We start from the raw sequence: 19,021 nt of genomic DNA on the forward strand, positions 1-19,021 counted from the left end.
ACAATGACAACTATCCTTTGTTGCGGCACAACCCAAAATGACAACAGACTGACTAGCGCTTCCATATCATTCATATCAGTAATGTTATTTGAATAATTGATGGACGAAGAACTAAATTTTGGATTCTTTCTATGTCATACAGGCGACGAGCTCGTGTTATGTTCTGTATCATTTTATGATTCTTACGGTTACACTACATGTCAATGGGGATTTTGTTTTGCAATTCCTTGATAAAGTTTCTGTTTAAACCGTACAACCACAAGTAAAAGAACATGCCGAAGATCACCCACCGTCATAGAAATATCATCTCTATAGATGCCTCGAAGCCATAGAAACAGCTTCTTAGCATTGCAGGCTCTTGCCTCTGAGTTATAGAGTTGGAAAATGCCTCTTAACTAAGGAGAGGGAACCTCTAAGAAATAAACAACAATGAAAATGAAGAGAGAGACCATGAGAGAGATGCATGCATTTTTTTTACTCAAATGTGAGATCCAGTTCAGAGGTAATATTGTCTCTAACTACTGTGACATTTTTGTGACAAACTTAAGAACATATTATGAGTCCCAACTTAAAGGTGAAATTAACTTTAAAGAGTGTGGATGCCATGGTTTTTTTTTAATAAGATGTTGTTAAAACCAACTTTAAGGCAAACTTTAGTAAAAATAATAATTAAGGCAAACACAAAAATTCCAGCCAGCGTACCTCTAAAATAAAATGAAAAAGAAAAGATCTAGCGTATCGATGTTTCTTGTTTCGTGATTAATAAAGTACTCCGTAAAAAAGAGCCGTGTGGTCAAAAAAAGAAGTAAAAAAGAGCCGTTGTTGGTCGTTCTCTCAAAAAATTCCGACGCCGCCTTTACGCCCTGCTTTCCGGCCGCGTTTCCGCAGAAAAATTCAGACCCCGCGCCCCTCCGTTTTCCGCTGAAAATTGACCCCCCGCCCCCTCGCGCTCTCCCCACTCCCAACTCCCAAGCCCACGAAACCCAAAGAACCGAAGCGCCTGCGGCCTGCGGGGAGGAGACGACAAGGGAGGCAGGCGGCGGGCGGATCTCCACGGCGGCGCAGGCGAGTTCTCTCTCTCTCAAGATCTCCTCCTCCTCCATCTCTCTCATCCCCGGCCATCCCCCGCCGTATCCCTTCTCCCCGGTAAGTTCGCGCCGCCCCCACCCCGATCCCCCGAGTCCCCTGCCTCCCGTGTCGCGTCGCCCTTCAAATCCTCTCTAATGGAGCCTGCCCCATCTGTCTGTACCCCATGGCGGGCTCCCACTCGCCCCCTAACACTCGAATTCCGCTTCCAATGGAGTAGAAACCCTAGAAATCTTGCAAGTTCATAAACTCTAAAAATCCCCTCTCGCCTGCTCGAACTCTAACAATGTCTCTTGCATTTTACAGGTCATTTGAAGATTGGGTCGCACTTCAGGCCGATTCAAGGTAATTCGTCATCATTTGCCAAATTTCTATCTCTGTCCATTTCAAAATCTTCGACTCGTTTCCTCTCTCTCCTGACTCGTCTCATGCTCTGAGCTACCCTAGCTCCGATCCGTCATTCTGACCCAATGCGGCTACCAAATCTCTCCCCGGCTCTGCCCTAGCCACCGCCGCCGCCCCGCTGTACCTCACCTCGTCTCTCCCGTCTCCACGAGTGCCTGCAACCTTGGACATTGGTTTTTTGAGGTACGAGCTTTAAGCATCCAGTGATTACTTAGCCCGAAATCTAACCTCCACAGGATGCTGGGTGGTGCCGGCTTGCCGCCGCTGCACACCAGATGCACCATCTAGATCTACCAGTATCACGAAATGTGTGCGGGTTGGATATTGCATAGTTAGGCTGTGACGAGCTAAAGGTTGAGTAATGGGCCTTTCTTCTTACCAGTATGTGCCCTTTCATCTTGGAAAAATAAACAAGGATCCATTGTGTAATTTTCGTAGTTTGTATTTGCCCACCCTAGATTATGGGTATATTAGACGAATGAGATCCGGAACAAAACAATTCAAGTCACTTCATGACATTGCAGAAATTGATAGACATATCTATTGTGCTTAGCTTATCCTCTGTTCCAGTTTACCATTGTGCTTAGCAGTTAAGTGTTATTTACAAAATGGTAAATACTGTTCCGTGTCGTGCATTATGTTCAGATTGCTAGAGCTATCCACGTTGGTAACTGATAGTTGGGTTATGGTATTTTTCGTGTTTCTGGCTTTTGGATTTATATCATCCAGTCATACAACTACAGTTTGTGTTCGTATCGCATGTTTGATAAAGTTACCGTCCTTGTAGGTTACTTACAATCATAAGGCTATGTCAGATGAAGAAGGAAGTATGGCCTCCCGAGATGTTTTATTGGTTATTGATTCATTAAAGGAGAAAGTTACAGCAGACCGTTTTACTTCCATTAAGGTGCTTTGAAGATTACACATTCGCTTCAGTTTTTTTCTTCTAATCAGATATTCATGTCGTTGGTTTTTCTTATTGTTATAATATTTCGCAGAATAGGATAAAGGAGAACACGGTTAAGCTCAGCACCTTTACGCAGAGCACTTGCAATTTTTCAAAAAATTGGCAAAGAAATACATCAAATAGTACTGATTTAGTCTCAGATCTGCTGACAACTAGGCAAGATGATGCACTTTCTTCTGTGCATAGTCTTGATGTATACCCTAATGAGAAAGACGGTGACAGTTCTGAAGAAGAAAGTTCTTATGCCATGTCAACTGCTAGCGCAAAGAATGTCGCTCACCCGATTAAACTACCAGAACTGCCAAGACTTCCGCCCTATACAACATGGACATTTTTGGACAGGTCTGTTTATAATCACAGGCACTTCCCATGTATACATGTATTAGATACCCCCTGGCTACCCCCCAGATTTTTTTCCTGTGTGGTGCTCTATGCTCTTGCTGCTGCACAGTTAAGGGGTGGAGTAGAAACATAAATTCATCAGATTGAGACATGCTTTTAATTGAAGTATTTGCTGATAGGATTTTAGCCTGCAGAAGAGTTTTACTTTTCTATTTGTGCAAGAGTAGGGTCTAATAAGTTTCTTGAGTCAAAAAGTTTCTTGGGGTTTCACACAGGAACCAAAGGATGACGGAAGACCAATCCGTACTTGGTCGACGAAGGATTTACTATGATGCAAATTGCGGTGAAGCTTTAATTGCCAGCGATAGTGAAGATGAAGCTGTTGAGGATGAAGAGGAGAAAAAGGAGTTCAAAGGTTCTGAAGATTATCTTATCCGGTAAACAAACTTGTGATATTCACTTGTTTTATTTTTCATTAGTTACTTGGCCTTAGGCTGAACTGCTTCACTTGTTTGTGATGGACTTATGTGATGGTATTACAATCACAGTTTCTGGAATGAATGCAATTGCACTTGCTTCTCTATGAAGTAAAAGTTTGTCGGATTTTTCTTTGTAGAACACATTACATTATGATACGTAAACAATTCATAATTTCCAGAAGAAACACCATTACACTTTGCATGCTCTTTACTTTATAGTTGTCACAATTGTCTTTAAAAAACATAAACACATCAAGATCTATAAATATTAAATTAATAAAGTATCATTTAAAAATAATTATCGTGGCATGCGTAGCTTCATTTCACGTGGTGGAGCAATAGCTATAAATACCACTTCCCGGGCTTTCTTCTTTCTTTACCTACCAAGCAGTTGCTGCTGCTCAGTAAGTGTTGTTTCTTCGGAATGTTTGATTGGGTTGCATATTGGGACTAGACTAGCTTGGACCTCCATAAAGTACTTATTTTACTCCTTCCATCCGGATTTTGTGGGCATTTAAGTTTCTGCATCCATTCCTAATATGGTGGGCATCCGGCAACTTTTCTCTAGCTTGTACAGTTGTACTCAAGATACCCCCAGCCATGATCTGAGCACGGACGCACATCTGGTGAGAATCGCGACTTAATCCAGATGCTTCCGATCCAGACGCTTCTGCAAACCAGTACCTCCAATCCTGATGCATGCAATTTAACGAGGGCAGATGGTTTTTGAGTGGGCGATTAGTCGGCGACTAGTCCCCAAGTCTGTGCAGCAGGCGAGACTTGCGCCGGCGGCTCGACTTGCAGGGCGAGTCGCGCGACTAGGGGACTCGCCGGAGACTAGTTTCGACTAGTCGGCGACTGCAAGCCACGAGCCGCCCGACTTGCCCACTGAAAGCCCCACATGCCAGGAAAATTTCGGGCTGTATATAGGTCGCCCGGGAGAGAGAATCGGGCGGGATTCACCAAGGAAGAGGAGGGAAAGGGAGGGAACGGGTGGGGAAGTGGCGGGAAAGGGCGGGGAAGACCTGGCGGATGGCGCTGCCACCACCGCCGCCCCGGGATGTGCCCTCGACGATGCTGCTTCCTCCGCAGGGTGCCTCTGCTGCCTGGATGCGCTCACTCCTCCCGTCCTCTCCAGAAATCTGCGCCCTGAGACCTGCCGCCTGACTCCTCCACCTCTGCCGCCCCAATTTCACCTCCACCACCACTCGCTTGCGCCCAGGCCAGTCCCCCTCTCCTCGTCCCCTTCTATTCTGTTCTCAATTTCTCATGCGCCTGTGCTGTCTGTGACATGCTGCTGTGTGCTCTGTTCTGATCCTTTTCGTTTGAGAATGCGTTCTGACTTCTGAAATCTAGTGCCGCTCTCTTCTACTCTGTTTTTGATTTCTGAATGCTCCAGTGCTCTATCCTCTGTTCAATTTTGCATACAATTTCTATCTCTGTGTCCAAGTCCACTGCTGCTCTGCTCTCCTATGTCTCTCTTTCCCTTCAACTGATGCTGCTAAACCTATTTGGGATGCACTAAATGATTTATAAATGTTTCTACTAGTCAATTCCACTTGGGTCGACTAGTCCACCCTAGTCACAGACTAGTCTACCTAGTCCCCAAGTTTGAGAGGGCGACTCGACTCGACTCGGCGACTTGAAAACCACACAGCAGACATGCGTTGGAGGCCAAAGCAGAGATCGCATTAACTGATCCTGCTCTAACCAGGGGCAAATTCGTTCAAAGCCGTAGTGCGTACACACTCCTTTCTACATGTGAAAATGCCTGGTATAACAGGACAGAGGGAGTACTTCAAACTGGCTGCAGACTTTGTTTCTACCCTATTTTTGTTCAATGTACTAAAAGATCGAGCTTATGTCATCTAGCTATAATCAGAGTAGTCTGGTGATGAGTTCACATAATCATCAACCTTGGCAGATCAACAATAGATGTTTTGCTTCTGCTGCATGCTGTGTTCCTTTCAATGGGGAGTAAAATACACCGCTAGTCCATTAACTCGGCAAAAATGAACACTTTAGTCCCGCGAAATCAAAAAACGCACATTTAAACCCCTAAACTGGGACTACCGTGTCACTTTAGTCCAAAAACGGTTCGGCGAGGCTTAAACACGCCACGTGGCCGCCACATCGGCTTCGGCGACCCCTTCACCGGCGTCCTCGCGTCAAAATTGAGCGTTGTGGACTTGATAGCAACCTTAGGCGAGGCAGCGGCGGCAACGGCGTGGTTCTCAGGGCCCCAGGATCCCTGTCTGGGCGCGGCCGCCTTGCCCCTCACGGGCGGCTCGGGCATGGTGATTTTGCAAAAAAAAAAAATCCTAAGAAAATCTAGTAGCAGCCCGCGGTCACATGGCGTGTTTAAGCCTCGTCGGACTGTTTTTGGACTAAAGTGGCACAATAGTGCCAGTTTAGGGGTTTAAGCGTGCGTTTTCCGAGTTCATGGACTAAAGTGTTCATTTTTGCCGAGTTTATGGACTAGTGGTGTATTTTACTCTTCAATGGGTGCTCTAATGATCTGTTGTAAACTTGTAATGAATTCTTCCTCTGCCACTCTATTTTAGGATGACCATTCAAGAGTGTGGCATGTCTGACACGGTGCTGGAAACCCTAGCTCAATGTTTTGATAGGGCTGCTGGTGATATAAAGGTTAGTTTCCTGTTCATTATCATCCATTTAATCTCAATAGCATTTTGCCCATTTGGGGTTTTCCTTTTCCAGTTCACCTTTTGATAGGACACCCTATTTGCAGGCCAGATATGAGATCCTAAATGGGGAGAAAACTGAGCTTCATCTTAAAAATGTGTCTGAACTTAATGCCAAAGTGGAAGATGCGTACCGTGATAAAGATTTGGATGCAGCATTGGATTCCTATGACAATCTCTTCTGTCGGCGATGTCTAGTATGTCCATCTATTAACCATCATGTGATTTCTGGAAGGCCTCTTGTTTGCTGATGAATATCTGCTCATTGTTAAATTGGCAGGTTTTTGATTGCAAACTACATCTGTGCTCCCAAGATTTAGTTTTCCCTGTAAGTTTTGAAGTTCAAGAGTTATTGGCAACCTCGTTTGTTGTTCTAATTTGTGCCTTCTTCATACAGACAGAAAAGCAACAAGCTTGGAACATCGGGGATGATGGTATACCATGTGGTATTCATTGTTATAAACTGGTTTGTATTTTATGGTGTATGACTTAAGAAAAGCGGTTTATCTTGTGATAATTCAGATTCTGAAACGCAACCACATGACTTCCATCAATATTGATTTTGCCAGGCCGTGAAACCAGATGCTACTACCACAATTGATTCTCACATGCTTATTGACGTTGATGAGCCAACTCACTCATCAGATAATACAAGGAACCAGTTTGGCTCAGATAAGAACAAACAGGGTTTTAGTGGAAGGAAAGACAAATCTCAACAAAGTGAAAGCACTTCAACTCCAAGGGTTGCCTCAGAAAGCAGTGATTCAGAACTACATCCAGTGAGCAATAAATCCCTGCAACACTCTCCTTCTCCCTCAAAAGTAAAAAATAGCCCAAAAGGTGGAATCAAGAAAAATACTAATAAAAGAATAGCTGAGCGGATTCTTATGAGTGTGAAAAAAGGGCAAAGGGAAATGGTGTCATCGGACTCTAATTCTGGTGGATTCCTTTGGCCAAGAGACATGAAGCTTAGATCTGATACACGAATTGGACACAAGGATTCAGTTGCAACCTCACAATATAATTCTCCAAACACACGAAATTCTCAGAAGAGGGATGCGTCTGGAATTGAGAAGAACTCAGATTTAGTGGAAGCTCATAATAATTCGACAGAGGAAGCAAATAACAAACATTCAGCAACCTATGATCATGATAGTTCTAGGAAAGATTTTGTTGATGAGCAAGAACATAACGCTAGATCCTGGAAAGTAATTGAGCAAGGGCTTCTAGTGAAAGGTCTGGAGATTTTTGGAAGGAACAGGTTGGACCCTTCTCATGATGAACTTTATATCTGTCGTTTCATTAGCTTACACTCAATGTTAATGCGTTGCTTACTATTATACAATTAGTCAGGTGAAATTTCCTCCATTGCTTTGTGTTGCATGTAAAGAGCTGGAGCGAACTTTATGTGTGCAATGTTATACCTTGTCACTCATTTTAACCATGTTCTATACCGTGTAAAGTTTACGCATGTAGTTCATGCATTTTACTCACTTTTCAAATCATCCTACAAGTGGAGTGGTAGTGATGATTGGAATTTTTTTATAAAACATTGTATGACTAAAAGTTGTATGCAGTATGCACCCCCCCTAAACACCATATATCATGAAAAAAATCTGTTAATGGCATTATTTCGTGGTAGAGTAAATTACACCAAAACACATTACTAAGGGCTCGGGTAACAAAAAACCACGAACCCAAGGAATTTTAACTGATACCCATGAGTCCAAGAGTTATGAGTAGCAAAAAACCCATAAATCACAGGTTTTGTCAAGTTATTGATTCGGGCCTACACATTAACCTCATGAGCCTGATTTTGGCTCAAGTATTCCGGCCATCGGCTTGAGCCAAGATAAAAGCCGAGCCAATCAAGTTTAGGGTTCTACTTCCCAGCCGACCGTCTCTCTCTCCTATGCATCAGCGTCACCTTAGTGTCTTCCTTGGCACCATTGGCTTGAAGTCGATAGCCGCCACGCGCACCTGCCGATGGAGTTCCTGTACCCACGTGTTTGTCTCACTTTTTCTCCAGGCTCAATCCAGCACCCTTCGGTGCGCTGTCCCCACACACAGCCTCCACCGCCCGGCCACCACCTCGCGCACCCTGAAGGCCCAAAGCACAGCAGCCTCCACTAACTGCCGCTCCCTCGTCCACCATGGCACAGCACGTGCTGGCTGCTGCTCCTGCTCGTTGCCGCGCTCGCCATCTCTGCCACAGTGGCTGCAGTAGCAGTACAAATGGTGCAACATACATGTTAACGTACAAAGAAATGGTATGGTACATTTGATAAGACATTGCAACGGTTGTAAACAAAATCATAATTCATTGTATTATACTAAACCAAATTTATATATTTAGTGCGTCATGGCACTTCTACTGCCACAAATTGACTGATTTCTCAACCAAAAGTAGCGGCATCATTGTTAGACTTGGCCAAAACTATATTATTTTATGCCACTGAACTTCGCAGGTATTTCCCTCTTCACAGATTCAAACTTTATGTTTTCCAAATATGAAGATGTATCAACAATGGGTTAATTAAGAGTATCTGAATACGAAGTCACCATTCTTAGACCTTTTTTATGCAACTGAACTTCAAAGACATTTCTATCTTCCCAGAACAGACTTTTAGTTTTTAAATATGAAGGTGTATCGTTGATGGGTGAATTAATAGGTAGCTGAATGTGGAATTATAATTTCTGCAGACAGTCGCATGTAAATTGTCTAATCCTTTATATGCTTCTAAACTTTTATTGGAACCAAATCAATTTTGTGCTTTGTGCAAGAAAAGTTTTTTGGAAGAAATTTTGGCCCAGGATACCACAATACTTGTTTCTCCATGAAACTTACAAATGTATGAATGGTGCAGACATTTGTACATGTCTTGGAATTTTTGTAGTCGTTTGCCATTTGGAAATTTTATTTTTGATTTCGGCTCTCACTATGGGAGCACATCGGGCCGGGAGCCAAATCGCTGCTATCCTTTATCGCTTCTATTAGTCTTTACCCTGCTTTCCCTAGTTAATAGTCATACTATACCCATGGTTATTTTGGAAGAAATTTGGCCCAGGAGGCCACAATAATTATTTCTTCATGAAAGTTACAAGCGTATGAATGGCTCAAGCATTTGTACATGTCTTTGTTTTTTTGTAGTTTTTTGCCGTTTGGAAATTTTATTTTTGATTTTGGTTCTCACTATGGGAGCAAATCATGCCAGGAGCCAAATCGCTGCTCTCCTTTATCGCTTCTATTAGTCTTTACCTTGCTTTCCCTAGTTAATAGTCATACTAAACCCATGGTTTTTCTATCATGCAGTTGTTTAATTGCTCGGAACCTTCTTAGTGGAATGAAAACATGCAGAGATGTTTTTCAGTATATGAATTATATTGAAAACTGCAGCGCATCTGGTGCTCTTAGTGGTGTTGATTCTCTTGTTAAAGGATATATGAAGGTAGGGCCCCTGTGGCATTTTTTTTTTTGGTATTTTTTCATCCAGGTCGTATCTCATTTTAATGCTACTGATGTTGACGTCCCAGGGAAATGAGTTGCACGTGAGATCACGGTTTTTTAGAAGGCGTGGAAGAGTTCGTCGTTTGAAGTACACCTGGAAATCTGCAGGCTACCCTTTTATAAGGAAAAGGATTACTGAAAAAAAGGATCAACCTTGTCGGCAATATAATCCCTGTGGTTGTCAATCAGCATGTGGGAAACAGTGCCCATGTCTCACAAATGGAACATGCTGTGAGAAATACTGTGGGTGAGTTAATTATCTTCCTTTAAGAACTTGCATTATTATGTTTCTGTGCATGACTGCATGTGAAATATATGCACTTTTTTTGTATGTTTCATATCGATTTCTTCTAGTTATTGACTCCACCGCTCTCTTCCACAGTTTGTCCTACTTTTGCTTGTGCCAGAAATATTGTTTTTCCTCTGCTGCATTGCCTCTTGCTACTAATAGATTTTGCCATGTTAGTCCTATTGCAGCTGAACTGATAATGCTCGTCCTCAATATTAATACCGTTGCCTATGAGAAATCCTTGGTATATTTGTAACCGTGATTTGGCTTCATATTCTGTTTTGTATTTTAATATAGTGAGTGAATACTATAAACTAGTCTCGAGTTACTGTTTTATACCGTGTTACCATGGTTTAACTCTTTACAGAGAATATCTAAGCTATTGAATTCGAAAAAGATTTTGCAAAGCTGCACCGTACAGAGATCAACTCTCATAAAAAAATCAAATCAGATTAGTACTCTTTGGTCTTGCTCTCCTGGACACTTTATTTTTATTACTTAGTTTGACTGTTTGAAAATTTTTAATGACTGCAATGACCTATGCAAACTCATGAGCACACAAACAGTACCAGCGAAACAATCTGATATCCTGGTCCTGCTGTTATTATTTATCAATTGGTATTGTTAGTTGTGGAAGTTTATGCCATTTGCATTCAGGTGTCCGAAGATGTGCAAGAATCGTTTTCGAGGTTGTCATTGTGCAAAGAGCCAGTGTCGCAGTCGCCAATGTCCATGCTTTGCTGCTGACAGGGAATGTGATCCTGATGTGTGCAGAAACTGCTGGGTAGGGTATGTATTTGAAAATCTGCAGAACCTTTGAAGGATTATTTAGTCATTGCACAGTTATCTATTTGAGAAAATTGCACCCTTGACGCCTGCGCTTTATCTTCTTTGCACTCCTATAATCCCACCTTTACCTAAGTAGTCCAAAATTTACCACCTGTTCCTGTGAACATTGGCACGTCGCTTATATTTATTACCTGGGATTAGGGCATAAGGTGGTGCATTTTAAATTGCATACAGCAGCCAACAAATTAAATCTGCGGGTTGTAAGTTGCCACATCTCAAGCGTATGTGTTCATTTGCAAAATTTCAAAGGCTTGAGTATGTTACAAATGTTATTTATACAGAGCTTACTTGGAGGATTGATCTATTCATAGAACTGCAGAAAAAATCTGGCTTGATTATTGTAGTATATCAAGATTATCAGTTCTAAAAAAAGTTTCAACAAGGGGTTCGAAATTAAGTTAAGAAAATAAATTCTTTAGCCATCAGCTACAGCCCACAATCATCAAGCATGGAAATTTAACATGATGTCGCCGTACCATTTGCTAACATACTTAACTGGATGTTCTTGTGTGCCAGCGCATTACTCAATTGGGCTGAAAACTTGTCTGTTTTCCCATTTTTTATTCACTTTATTAAACTCTGCTCATATATATGATGGAACGGTGTACTATGTAAATTCGTAAGTTCATTGGAACGTTATCTTATTTGCAACTGATTTTTATCTTACTTCCTAAAGTTACATTTTGAACATCATGACAATGATATGAAATCTTCTTTTAGTCTAATCTCAGTAGTATGCATCTATAAAAAGTTTAAAAGGCATAATTTGGATACGATATTCGTCTTTAGCTAACCATTGCTGAAATCAAACATGATTCTTTTTTGTTTGATTCATGCCCTACCAGTTTTTGCCAACCATTGGCTAGCCAAAAATTGGCCAGATATTCTTTGGCCCCTTCTTTGCGAAAGTTAAGAGTTGTGAAGGGAATGTGAGATGGGTGGGTAAGTTTCCATAGGCAACCAACCAAGCAAAAACTGATTGGTAACCTATGATATTTGGCTTTGTTGCCAAAATATTGGTCGCCTATGGTATCTTGCCCACCCATCTCATATTCCCTTAACAATTCTTTCCAGCATTTTGGTCAAGCAAGGGCGAAGGAATCCCTAGACAGGTTTTTTGCTAGCCGATAGGCACAATTTGGTTGGGCATGAATTGTTGTGAAGCCATGAACTAAATATACCCCTATAGGCTGCCAATTTTTTGGCACCAACCAAATACTCTCTCCTTTTCACAAAGGTTGGCATATTTGGTTTCGTTAAGACAAGGGTTTGACCAACGATAACTCTATTAATATGTATTTATTCATACATGAAATTTATATCAATAAATTCGTCTTTGAAAGTTCTTGCTACCGATTGTGATTTCAATTCATATAAGTTACATATTAATAGAGTAATTCCTTGTCAAAGGCTTGTCTTAACGAAATGAAATATGCCAACCTTTGTGAAAAGGAGGGAGTATACTATAGTCATGCTTAAGGTGTCCCATCAGGGCGTTGTAAAAAGGGTTTGCTAGCTGGTCAAGCTTAAAACATTCTTGTATCATCCATTTCTCTAGAATAAATCAGCAGTGCACTGAATTGTTCCTTTTCTGACCTACAGGTGTGGTGATGGTTCATTGGGAGTTCCCAACCAAAGAGGTGATAACTATGAATGCCGGAACATGAAACTGCTTCTTAAACAGCAACAAAGGGTAAAATTTTACACTTCAATTTATTACATGGGTTGGCATCTGGATTGTAATTTCACTTAGTCGGTACTTGGTCTTTCTGTTGTTTACCAAAGTAAAGATAAGAACCAGTAGTTCTTTCTGTGCACGGACTCAGATGTCCAATTCATTATCCAGTGGTAATTACGAATGAGTTTCATCCAACCATGATCTGAATTGCTAAATGTAATTTACACATGATTTAAGTGTGTAAACCTCTTTGGCAACAATTTAAGACCCTCAACTGATCCCGGGCCAGTTTTGAGCCAATTTGGATATGGAAACAAACACATCTAGTAATGACATATTGGTGCTCTACCAAAATTTGCCAACCATTGGCTCGCCAAGAAATTGGCTATAGGTTCCTCAAACATTTCTTGGCCAAAATTTTGTGAGAGTTGTGAGAAGGGAACGCGAGGTTTGTGGGCAAGTTTTCAGAGGCAACAAAAATTTTAGCAACCAACCAAGTAAGGTCCAAAGTGTCACAGGTGCCGAAATTTTGGCTGGGCAAATTTGGGCACAGGCCAAATATACCCTTGATTCAGGCGCTTTCTCAGCAAAAAAAAAAACTTCTATTACTATCATTTTCTTCTGAAATTAAGGAAACTCCGAAGTTGGGCAATACTAGGGCATTAGTAGATATGGAGGAATTATGAAATGTAAAGCACGAAAACAAAATGCACAAATGAGCACTGTGATATTCTTGATGCAAGTGTTGTGAGACAACACATTGAATACCCCGTGAAATCCATAATTCTCTTAAAATACTCATTTAGTCATGACCGTTTTTCAGGTCTTACTTGGGAGATCTGATATTTCTGGTTGGGGAGCGTTTCTCAAGGTAAAATTGCTCCTTCGATCCTCTCCATCGTGCTTCCCTTTTACCTCATTGTATTTGTCTTTTCCTCAATCTACAGAATAGTGTTGGCAAACATGAATATCTTGGTGAGTACACTGGGGAGCTTATCTCCCATAAGGAAGCGGACAAGCGTGGAAAAATATATGACATTGAGAACTCATCGTTCCTTTTCAACTTGAATAATGAGGTAGGTCTACCAAAATACCAGCTGCAGTCCTCATTCATGATTACATCCTGAACTGATTGTCCTTCCTAACTCACTTTGTCCAACACCCTGCATTTTAAATTTGATTTGGCCACTATGTTAAGGTGGGTACCACATGCTCAGGTTACTCTTTTTTGGATGCAGTATGTTCTTGATGCTTTCAGAATGGGTGACAAGTTGAAGTTTGCCAACCATTCCCCCAATCCAAATTGCTATGCCAAGGTTATCATGGTAGCAGGTGATCATAGGGTTGGCATTTTCGCGAAAGAACGGATTGGTGCAGGCGAGGAGCTTTTCTATGATTACCGTTATGAGGCTGACCGAGCTCCGGCGTGGGCGCGGAAGCCTGATGCTCCTGGAGCCAAAGACATGGCACAACCTTCCAGCGGGCGAGCAAAGAAGGTTGCCCACTGAAGAAGCTTTATTAATTGATTCTCTTTTGTTTAAGGGCCAAAATTTAACATTCAATAGGACCTTTGATTTTAACTTGGAATTTCGTTGGCCCCTCATCGTGGTATCAGAATCAGACCACCTTTGTATCAGAACCCGTTGCGGATGGAACTAGATTTTCTTCATCAATGTGGTTGCTCAATGCCTGCACCGCTCGACTTGCTTATACTGATGCGATTTGCGTGTCTCAAAATTGTTGTAGTTTTATACTCGTATTACTGCAAGGGCTGGTCACAGCCTCTTGTTTTTCAGGTGCAATCAAGTGTATGTCTCCTCTTAAAGTTGTCAAAAACTCTGGATAAAAATCACACCCATCCTTTGCACAACATAAAGCTGAAGCTTAATATGGGACGGTGGGAGTATAAAAAATAGAGCTGAAGCTTGAGATAGAGTCAATATCGTTGGTGAAGTTCGAGTTGTGAATTTGACTCGTTATGAGGCTGACCGAGCTCCGGCGTGATTAGAGTTCCAAATCTTGAGATTGTAGATAAATGTTGTGTGATTATTCTTCCAGAATTTCTGGACCTTTAAAATGATTTTCTGGTGAACACTAGGATTATCGATGGTGGGTACATTGAGAGTGCTGGATTCATCATGGTCGAAAAGCAGCAAAATCTTACTCCCTCGGCCGGTGAGTTAATTTGAGACGGTGGGAGTAGCATCTTAGCAGTAAAGCAAGTTAAAAAAAAAACTGGTTAAATCACAATATCTATTCGCCCTCCATCAGATATGATCGCCCTGAGTTGCCATATCAATCATGGTTAAGATTACGTACACATGTACTCCAAAAACTAGATACAATATGGTTGCAGCACCAGAAATCAAGGCAAGTTTGAACCGAGTCAATGAGCTCAATCTCAGGATTCCTGCTAATAGCTAATGGCTACTATCGTAGTTACAGCTTACATTCTTAAATTGCCTACTAGTGTGAGACGACCAACAAGCTACGCTGAAAAAATTACAAGTCAACGGGGTATAATTAATCGTCAGACTCCCAGGATAGAGATAGCTACTTCTCTCAAGACTCAAGAGCAGCATCTCAGCCAACATGCCATGCAGGCAAGCACCATGTTGCCTTTTTAATGGTTCACAAAGATACATTGGCGGCTGGTACCAGTAGTCTCCAATGAAAGTTTGGTAAAAGTACATCTAGCAGACCCTGGAAGTCTCAGAGTGCAATATGGGTAGAGTCTCTTGGGTAGAGCAGGATTTGTAACCTGTAAAGTTTCATACTGACTCAGGATTAGTACCCAGCTATGAGATATTCAAGAAAATACACAGGAGATTCAAGTCTGGTCGATCCTATGACTAGTTGCATGGAAAAGAAATATTGCTTAGAAACTACATACCTTAGTGTCCTTTAGATGTTCCTTGCGCCACCTTAATTTTAACTGGGACGAATTGCAGGATATGCTGACAAATCCTATTGGTCATAAGTGAATGTATGGTAAGTCAGTAATCTTTCAGCCTTTCTATTGACGGTGACTCAGTCATTCAGGTTATGCTAACAAAAATCTAAACCCATCTACCAAGTCCAGATAAGTTTTGCATGGTCAGGAGTTCACAATCGTCTTGGAAGTTGGAACTATTTGAGCTAGTTAGAGATAGTGCAAGTGTTACCAACTGTAATAGCAGAAAATAGAAATATTATGATGTAGCAGTCCTGAAAGTTTGCGCAGTTTAGTCCACATGGCCCTGTACTTCCGTTAGCAACATCGTTCAAATTTATTTGCTTTACATCTTTCATTTCTGAAGTCCAGAATGCCATATAGTAATATTGACAATAGACTACTTAAATAAGACGAAACAAATTTATTCAGTCCAATCTGACAACCAGATTACCTGTGGTGCACAAACAGGCATTGTGTTCGGATGTATATAGATCTGGTTTGGTTGGCAAGGTGTAGATGAAAAAGCCTGCAAAACATGAACCTTAAAAGGTATTAGATAGGTTAAATGCTAAGAGGAAAGAAAGTCTTTTAGTAGATATTTACGTGTACCTGAAAGTAAAATGGTCTTCCAATTGTTGAATTACCATGTGCATCTTGTGCTGCTTGAAACTGGTGCTCGTTAGCTTGGGCAAGTATTCCAGGAACAGGCGAGGAGGATGGCAGGGCTTGCCTTGCTTTCTCTGCACAGCAGGGTGTTTGTTTTAATAGAAAATGATTTTTTATAAGCATGAGGGAACTTAAAAGTTGTGCTACTTACTGTTGCTTGGTCCTTTAGACGATTTCTTCTTCCCCGTTTTACTGGCATCTTTTGCAGGTTGAGCATGCAGACTTCTTATTTCGAAGAACACTTCCAGTGCCTTCTCACCTGTTTCAAGGGAGTCCCAGAATATCTTTCTAGATTCTTCCAGTTCCTGGCTCTTCATTATAAGGCTATATGCATACTGCATTGCCCGATTGCGATACGCAAGTTCAGCCTCGGTACATTCCTGTTGTGTTGAATCTTCTTGACTGAGCTTGTACATGCTTCTCCTGGCATCTTTTGTCCAGCGTTTCAAAATGTACTTTTCAGGAATGGTATCCACATTCTGCAGGCTGAAGGCTTTCAGAGCATGAGAACAAAGAAGACCCATCCTTTCAAATTTTCTGCACCCACAAGAGATTTCCATTGTAGATGTGTCAAGAAGAACAGTCCACACTTTTGAACCCCGCCCCTGCATCGTTATTTCAAACCGCAACAAGTTTCCACCACAGGAATTTTCATGGCATGAAGTTGCTCCACATCCATCTAGAAATTCTGCCTCAAATAATTTGTAGATCCTATGTGTATATGATTCTGCAGCCTGCTTCAGAACTGTACTATGCTTGATTGCACGAACAGGAGCAGTTTGGCTGCAGCGAAAATCCTCTTCCGATTCATTTCTACGTAGAGATTTCACAGCCTTTTCCAGCAAGAGGGCAAATCTTGTTAGAGAAGTAGATTCATCAGCAATTCCAGTGAGGATATTGTTTGAGACCTCTCCCCACTGAGATGAATTGATCCCACCATCAAAAGTATCTTTGTTAAATGCTGAGCACCATCTGTTATGAAACCTATAGAGATCATTAAGCCAATCATTATCCTGTAGTTTGTATTCATGTAGCATAGCAGCCCACGATTCCTCAAGCTCCATTTTTGTGTCAGATCCTTGCATGCACTTCATAAACATATTTTGAAAGTCTTGAGAAGTATTAACTGTGCCTAAATGAGACTGTGCATTCTTCAGAATATGCCAGTAGGAGAAGCAATGTTGTGTGTTAGGAAACACCTGCTCAGCTGCTTGCATGATAGCCTCATCCTGATCAGTAAAAATGGATTTTGGAGATCGGCCACCCATTGATTCCAAAAATGATTTAAATAGCCAAACATAGGAAGCTGTGGAGTCATCTAACAGGAACGCACAACCAAAAACAATGTTGTGCCAATGGTGATTAACTCCAACAAAAGGGGCACAGATCAGGCTATATTTATTTGTGCGGTACGTGGTGTCAAATATAACAGCATCTCCAAAGCAGTCATAATCATTTTTACTTTTGCCATCCCTGAAGAAAAAGTTAGTCATGCGACCTTCTTGATCAACTTGGACGTCCCAATAAAACATACCTTCCTCATTGGTTCTGCGCTTGAAATAGCTTACAAGACTTTGGCAATCTCCTGCCCCAATTAGTGTTATACCCTGCACGTTCTCATGATTGTAGCAATCCCTTATAGTGTATCCTGGAGGCTCAACAGTATCATCTACGGTCCTATCAGAGAGACCATTCATTGGATGTGATTCAGCAGATGCTGGATCTATAACACCTGATTTTCCAACAGCAAACGACTTTGCCGACCTCAACATGTGCCTTTCCCCAGGTTTAGCCAGCTGGTGATTATGAACAGGAATAAAGCGTATGACCGTCCAACGTCCTTTATCATCAACTCTAAAGCGAACCATAGCTTTGCAATTAGTTCTTGTGTCTGGCCGGTTGAAATTTGCTTCTGTAACAGGCTCATCATATTTAAGCCCTTCCTTTGAGCAGTAGTAATCTTTCGTTCGAATAATCCTGGTACCAATGACGTAGGACTGTTTGCCCTTTCGGACGCTGAAGCCAATTCGATGTCCATAGTCACAATACAGCCTGTATGCCTCTTCCTCACTATGGACCACGCAACCAATAAACTCCTCGGCTGCCTCCTTGCGGCTCAAACCATTTCCGTAATCTTCCCCTTTTTTCGCTTCTTCGCCATTCTTGCTCATTGGAGAATCTTGACTGCTATCCATTTCTGCTCAACGTTGACATTTTTTGGAGGTTAATTAGTTTGGGGTTGAGTAATCACTAGTAAATGTGTAGTAGAAAAGCTCATACCTCAAAAACGAAATGCACAGGACTGCAGACGGTGTGGTGAATACAGCAGGGACGCGATGAGCATAGTAGAACAGGAGCGGGGCTATGGCGGCGACCCAAGCAAGAGGTGTGAGGCTTCGGCGGTGACGCTAAGCTCCGGCGCCGCGGGCGGCACCAGCTCTAGGGCACAGCACAGCACAGCAGGGCCGGATTGGGGTTGGAGCTTGAGTAGGCCAGTGCGGAAGGTAGGTCACGAGAGGAAGAGGAGAAACGGGCGGAGGGGAGAAGTGTAGCCGTGGAGCTCACGGCGACCGCCGCCGACGGCGGGGCCGGCTAGCCGGAGCCCGGCGACGGGGGCCAGCGGGGGTTGGTTGGGCGCGGTGTACGACCGCGATGGTAGAACGGGTCCAAGAGAGTCGGCTCCGGCGCTGCATGGACCCGGTGTTAGGTTCTAAGTGCACGGCTGTTAATGGGCCGAGGATGAGCTCTATGGGCCTTGTAGAATAATAAAAGCCCATGATACATACAGTAGCTGCCCCTACGTCGTTCCTTCCTTCCTGCATCAATCAAAGCTCTAAATTTGAAATTCCAAAACCTCGAGTGCCATTGCCAGCCCCCGTGCGGGAAACCCTAGATCAGATGGAGGACGACAAGCCAATGGTTGCCCCAGATGGAGGAGAGGAAAGACAGTTCTGTTCTGCAGATCGGGTATCAGCGAGATCCGGATTGTCGTGCTGATGTCACGGTAGATGCCATAGGATGGCTTATGTTGGGGACGATGGACGAAAGAGGAACCGGAGGAGAAAGGACATGAAGAGAAACACGCACAAACGCACAAGCACACACAGATTTA

The 19,021-nt window shown here is 42.4% G+C and overlaps 2 protein-coding genes across 5 annotated transcripts; one reads left to right on the forward strand and one right to left on the reverse strand.

The window, feature by feature from the left end:
* The first annotated feature begins 971 nt into the window (after window positions 1-971).
* LOC100846057 (histone-lysine N-methyltransferase EZ1) lies at window positions 972-14,110 on the forward strand. 4 transcript variants are annotated; one of them, XM_014897468.2, is made up of 17 exons: window positions 972-1,065; window positions 1,393-1,431; window positions 2,279-2,398; window positions 2,490-2,800; window positions 3,076-3,237; window positions 5,844-5,928; window positions 6,032-6,181; window positions 6,265-6,312; window positions 6,382-6,450; window positions 6,554-7,245; window positions 9,298-9,433; window positions 9,519-9,739; window positions 10,439-10,570; window positions 12,233-12,323; window positions 13,132-13,179; window positions 13,256-13,384; window positions 13,547-14,110. In XM_014897468.2, exons 3-17 carry the CDS (start codon window positions 2,300-2,302, stop codon window positions 13,814-13,816), a joined length of 2,643 nt encoding a protein of 880 aa, XP_014752954.1. In that variant the 5' UTR covers window positions 972-1,065; window positions 1,393-1,431; window positions 2,279-2,299; the 3' UTR covers window positions 13,817-14,110. The 4 variants fall into 4 exon arrangements, with proteins under 4 accessions (XP_014752954.1, XP_014752952.1, XP_014752957.1 ...); XM_014897466.2 differs by lacking the exon at window positions 972-1,065 and adding an exon at window positions 1,534-1,674 and having other exon boundaries at window positions 1,390-1,431; XM_014897471.2 differs by lacking the exons at window positions 972-1,065; window positions 1,393-1,431; window positions 2,279-2,398; window positions 2,490-2,800; window positions 3,076-3,237 and adding an exon at window positions 3,665-3,683.
* A 434-nt stretch (window positions 14,111-14,544) lies between these two features.
* Window positions 14,545-18,592, reverse strand: LOC100846364 (protein FAR1-RELATED SEQUENCE 9). Its single transcript, XM_003561001.4, has 6 exons — window positions 18,190-18,592; window positions 16,061-18,106; window positions 15,853-15,983; window positions 15,695-15,769; window positions 15,202-15,275; window positions 14,545-15,069 (listed from the first exon to the last, which is right to left on the reverse strand). Exons 2-5 carry the CDS (start codon window positions 18,102-18,104, stop codon window positions 15,240-15,242), a joined length of 2,286 nt encoding a protein of 761 aa, XP_003561049.1. The 5' UTR covers window positions 18,105-18,106; window positions 18,190-18,592; the 3' UTR covers window positions 14,545-15,069; window positions 15,202-15,239.
* Between the last annotated feature and the right edge of the window lie 429 nt (window positions 18,593-19,021).

This window comes from Brachypodium distachyon, chromosome 1 (assembly GCF_000005505.3).
Source record: "Brachypodium distachyon strain Bd21 chromosome 1, Brachypodium_distachyon_v3.0, whole genome shotgun sequence".
Lineage (NCBI taxonomy): Eukaryota > Viridiplantae > Streptophyta > Magnoliopsida > Poales > Poaceae > Brachypodium > Brachypodium distachyon.